At 36.8% G+C, this 4465-nt stretch overlaps 1 protein-coding gene across 1 annotated transcript; it reads right to left on the bottom strand.

The window, feature by feature from the left end:
* Positions 1-426: 426 nt before the first annotated feature.
* Positions 427-3323, bottom strand: LOC117632132 (ABSCISIC ACID-INSENSITIVE 5-like protein 1). The gene is made up of 5 exons (XM_034365544.1): positions 3261-3323; positions 1601-2618; positions 1426-1497; positions 1312-1341; positions 427-797 (listed from the first exon to the last, which is right to left on the bottom strand). Exons 2-5 carry the CDS (start codon positions 2561-2563, stop codon positions 711-713), a joined length of 1152 nt encoding a protein of 383 aa, XP_034221435.1. The 5' UTR covers positions 2564-2618; positions 3261-3323; the 3' UTR covers positions 427-710.
* Between the last annotated feature and the right edge of the window lie 1142 nt (positions 3324-4465).

The following is a 4465-nucleotide window of genomic DNA, read 5'->3' as shown; positions in this document are numbered from 1 at the left end:
ACGCCATAGGAGAAAAACACCATACTATTCCTAAATTTATCCACACAAAAAATTATATTAACCCTAAAATGATGCCCAAAAAAATATTAGTAGAAGATCTATTGAAAAGAGAAACCACACATACAATAAACAACGTCAATTATTAAACCTTTTCTTTCCTTATATTGATCAAGCTAGAGTAAGAGAAAGATGATAGTGATGATTGTACTGTTGTGAGTGTAAAACTCCAACTAAAAATGATTTATTTTAACAAATAACTTGTAACTCTAGCGAATAAGAGCATTTACCCTTGATTTTTGAAAAGTGATTTTGAGCCTGTCCAGCCATTATCACCATTGATTTTGGGTTTTTAAAAAATGCTTTGATTCTAACAAATACAAACTTGAACTCATTTTATTTGATTTCATTTATAAAATAAAAATAAATGATGAATTGCATTTATAAATTAGGCACAAGGCTAGTAACCGTAAAAGCCAGTCCAAGAACAAATACAAATGCGGAAACGCAGCAACCACAGTAGGTTATCCGCTTCATTTTATTGTTACATCATCATCCGCTTATTTCTAGGACCATATCCATTTACGTATTGCTACACATTACAAATACAATTTGCATTTCTCATGTCAAGACATGGGATATTTACATACACACTCAAGTATGCCCCTCACATTGCATGCATTGTTTGTCCTTTCTGCCACGTTGAATTTCGTTCACCATGCCAAGCTTACTGCCCTTCTCATTGTCCTCAACTTTTCTGCCAATTTTTGTGCTCGTGTAGATTGTTTCTTTCCCAATAGCTGCCATGCCATATGTGTAAATTACACAAGGTAATTATATGTTGATTAAATCATAAGGAGGCAGAACATTTTATATTTTTATTAGGGATAAACTCTGAATTTGGTCCCCGGTATTTTGGTCGATAGACGAAGTTCCACTTTGGTGCTTGTTGTTTCAATTTTTGTCTACTTTGGTGCTTGTTGTTTCAATTTTTGCGATTTTAAACTTGTAGTATACTACTTGTTGCAATTCAAGAAGAGTAGCATATAATAATTTGGTTAATATTTTTGACGGACTTGGCAGGTGAGTGCCATATGTGAGAGTTCGATTTTTTTTAGAGTTGTAAAACACCTCACATATGTTTCGTTGGAAATTTGACAAAATTAAGTTACTGTCCTTGAATTGCAACAATTGGTAAACTATGAGTCTATCACGACGAAAATTGAAAATGCATGTACTACATATACGTACCAAAGTGAAACTTTGGCGAAACTACGGGGACCAAAATCGTAAGTAGCCTCTTATATTAGTTACCTCTTGCTTCCTCTTCTGTTCAGATTCGGCCTGTTCCAAAAGGTGAAAACTGTTTCATTAGTGCACTTGGACAATTGTCTTTTAAAGCAAGAAATAAATTTTCTTGTGCAGTACCACATTCTGCTTCAGCTTTGTGTTCTCCTCTTTAAGTTGATTCAGCTCAGCTTCCAGTTCCACTGTATATGCCTATAAGCAGTAGAATTATTTGATTATAAACATTTCCCTTTCTATGTTTTCTTTATGATATTACTTGCAAATTATTTGTAAATTTTATTGATATAAAAATTACCTGTTTCCTGGCACGAGACCTTGCTGCTGACTCTCGATTCTTGATCATCCTGCGTTGCCTCCGCTCGACTACTACCTCCGGTGGACCATCTATTATCCTCTTCTTGTTCTTTGCTCCACCCCCACTGCTCGATTCCGGCAAGCTATGGCATTTCTCAATTGCACTAACACAAGATGGTTCTCCCACAATCACTTTACTCTGTCTACCCAACATTGGGTATGTAGCACCTATTGCGTATCCATTCCCGGACAAATTGCTTGGCACATCATTTTGGAGATTAAAAAACCCTGAACCAAACAACTGTCTCCCAATTCCAAAACTTGAATCCAAACATGTGCTGATCTCATTTCCCATATTAGTTTCACCACATTGCTGTTGAATTAGGGTACTTTCCATCTTCGGAGGAGGAGGCTTGGACTTGGAGGGAGATTCTTGAACAACCCCGGCTTTTACGAGGAAATCTTCTAGAGTAATTTCTCCGATTGTTTGCTGGCGCTGCGGGGCTACAGAATTGCTAATGTTGCCGTCAGGGTCATGGTGTTGTGGTCGACTTCTGTCGATTTCCGACCAGACCTCGTCCACGGTTTTCTTGCAAAGCGGGGTAGGGATGGAGAACGAGCCCTGCCGGGACAGAGTAATGGGGTTGATAGTTGTGTCTTTGTCACTGGCGTCTTGGTCACATTGGCTGGGTTGTTGTTGTGTTTGATTTTCTTCTTCAACACTCCAAATGTTGGCAAGGAACTCATCCATGTTCATGGACCCAAAATTCCTCCCACTCTTGCATTGGATTTCATCCAGAGTAAGGGAGAATATTGAATTCTGTTTGGTATTATTACCCATGGAATGATGTGAGTCGTCTTGGGATGATTCTTCTTGCGGTTCTAGTGGCTGTTCGGGTTCGAATTCGAAATCGAAATTGTCATTATCATAGCCGATGCTTCCAGATTCGTCAGAAGCTACCATTTTAACATAAAATGGAGAATGTTGTTGTAAGAATAGATGCTCAATAATCAGCCCCCTGCACTCCAAAGAACAGAGAAATCAGTTGAGTTTCTGCATGCAGAGGAGTTTTCAATCATAGTTAATTTCCAACTTCACCTAATCAAAATAATATCCCAAGAAAAACAAATAAATGAATAAAAGGGGAAAAAAAATCAGATTTCATTTCATATAGGGATCTGAAGTTTGATTTGAGGAACAGAAAACTCGTCCATTTTCTGTTCTGTTCCAGCTAACATTACCTTCGGCAAGTTGCCTCTTCAGGAAAAAAAAAAGAAAAAAAAAAGATAAAGATAAAAAGAAGAAACACTACAACTCAATATGAACTCTGTACTCGATGAACAGTTTTGTGCAGGATGAAGACTCGTGTCAAAACTCAGATAAATGCAGAGACATTTGTAAAAGCTAGGCTCTGCAATTGCATGCATCACATCACAAGAAGAAGACAATTTCATCTCACAAAAACAAAAACTATACTGAACAACCAAGAGTAAAGAACGATTGGGGTGTTCATCTCAGAAAATAAGATCAAATAATACCAGATTTCACTGTGATCAAGCAGCCAAGAAGTAAAGAAGAAGAAAAAACTAGAGAGATATAAATAAGTGAAAAAATAATAAAAAAGGAAAAGAGAAAAGAAACATGCAAAATATAAAAATACCTGAGGTGAGGCTGATTATTTGCTTCAATGGAGGAGGGCAAAAGAAAGTGGAGCAGAGAGCATCTTATGAAGAGCAGAAGAGGAGTAGTTTCTTGACATTGTAACTGCTGCCATTGTCAATTTTAAACGTGGCTTTGTGTGGCCCCCACATTGTAGTTCACTTTTTGGACACGTTTGGTGCCACATGCTTATTTTCTTATGGAAAAAAAAATTTGCCAAAATGATATGCTCAGCAGCATTGAACATGTCACCGAGGTGCTTAAAGCGAGGCATAAAGCAGTTCAGGTCACAAGCTTCACCAAAAAATAATTGGGCAGAAACATCCTTGAAACAAAAAAAATGAATAGCTGTCGTTAAATTATGTTTGATAATAAGAAGGGTAGTTTTGTAAAACGAACGAAATAAATGAAAAGAAAAGAAAAAAAATAATTTAAGTATAAGGATAATGAAAAAAAATGTAAGGTTTAAATAGAAATATTTAAAAACAAAACAAATACAACTCGGAAAGTGGGAGAGAAAGCAGAGGCTTATGAGAAAAGCACGGGGACGAGTTTGTGATAAACCACTTGTCGTATCCATTTTTCGCTTGGACTATTCCATCTTCTTTATTTTATTTTATTTTTGTCAAGGTTTACCACTATTCCATCTGGAGGTTAGTTTCTAGTCCCTTGCAAGACCAGCGCTCTCACTTCAAATCCGATATTTTTAATTATTGATTTATTTATTTATAAATGATTTTGAAGTTGCAGATTTCCATGATGCAGGGGATGTAAAGAGGAATTGATGTTGAGATTCAGTTAGTAAGGGCCCATTCAATAGTGAATTATGGGGTTGTTTTCTGTTTTCATTTTCTGAAAACAACAACGAACTCCATGAATGAAACCCGAGTTTTTCTATTTAAACCCCGCATTTTTCTTTGTTCACCCTATATTTTAAGTTTACCCTAACTTTTAATTTAAATTTTTACAATTTCTAAGTAAACCCCACTGTCTTCTTAAACTACCCCTAAATACACACTCAACTTTCTCCTTCCGTGTGGTGTTATGTCGAGCAGCTGGAGCCCTTCTCCGGGTGTTTGGTGCGGCAGGAGTTTTAGACACCTCAGTCTTTTCTTGGTCCATCTCTTCTGAAACAGCTCTCCTCATTCTTTTCTTAGGGTTCCATCAATTTCCACAACCACACTAGGCTAAAGCCACCAATTTTTA

This window comes from Prunus dulcis, chromosome 6 (assembly GCF_902201215.1).
Source record: "Prunus dulcis chromosome 6, ALMONDv2, whole genome shotgun sequence".
In the NCBI taxonomy this organism is placed as follows: Eukaryota; Viridiplantae; Streptophyta; class Magnoliopsida; order Rosales; family Rosaceae; genus Prunus; species Prunus dulcis.
The sequence above is the reverse complement of the archived record's forward strand: the minus strand, read 5'-3'. Positions and strand labels throughout refer to the sequence as shown.

Coding starts and splice junctions, on each gene's coding strand:
- LOC117632132 (XM_034365544.1), bottom strand. CDS start 2,563: ATGGTAGCTTCTGACGAATCTGGAAGCATCGGCTATGATAATGACAAT. Junction 1,498..1,600: donor GGTCTCGTGCCAGGAAACAG/GTAATTTTTATA, acceptor TACTGCTTATAG/GCATATACAGTGGAACTGGA. Junction 1,342..1,425: donor CAAAGCTGAAGCAGAATGTG/GTACTGCACAAG, acceptor CTTTTGGAACAG/GCCGAATCTGAACAGAAGAG.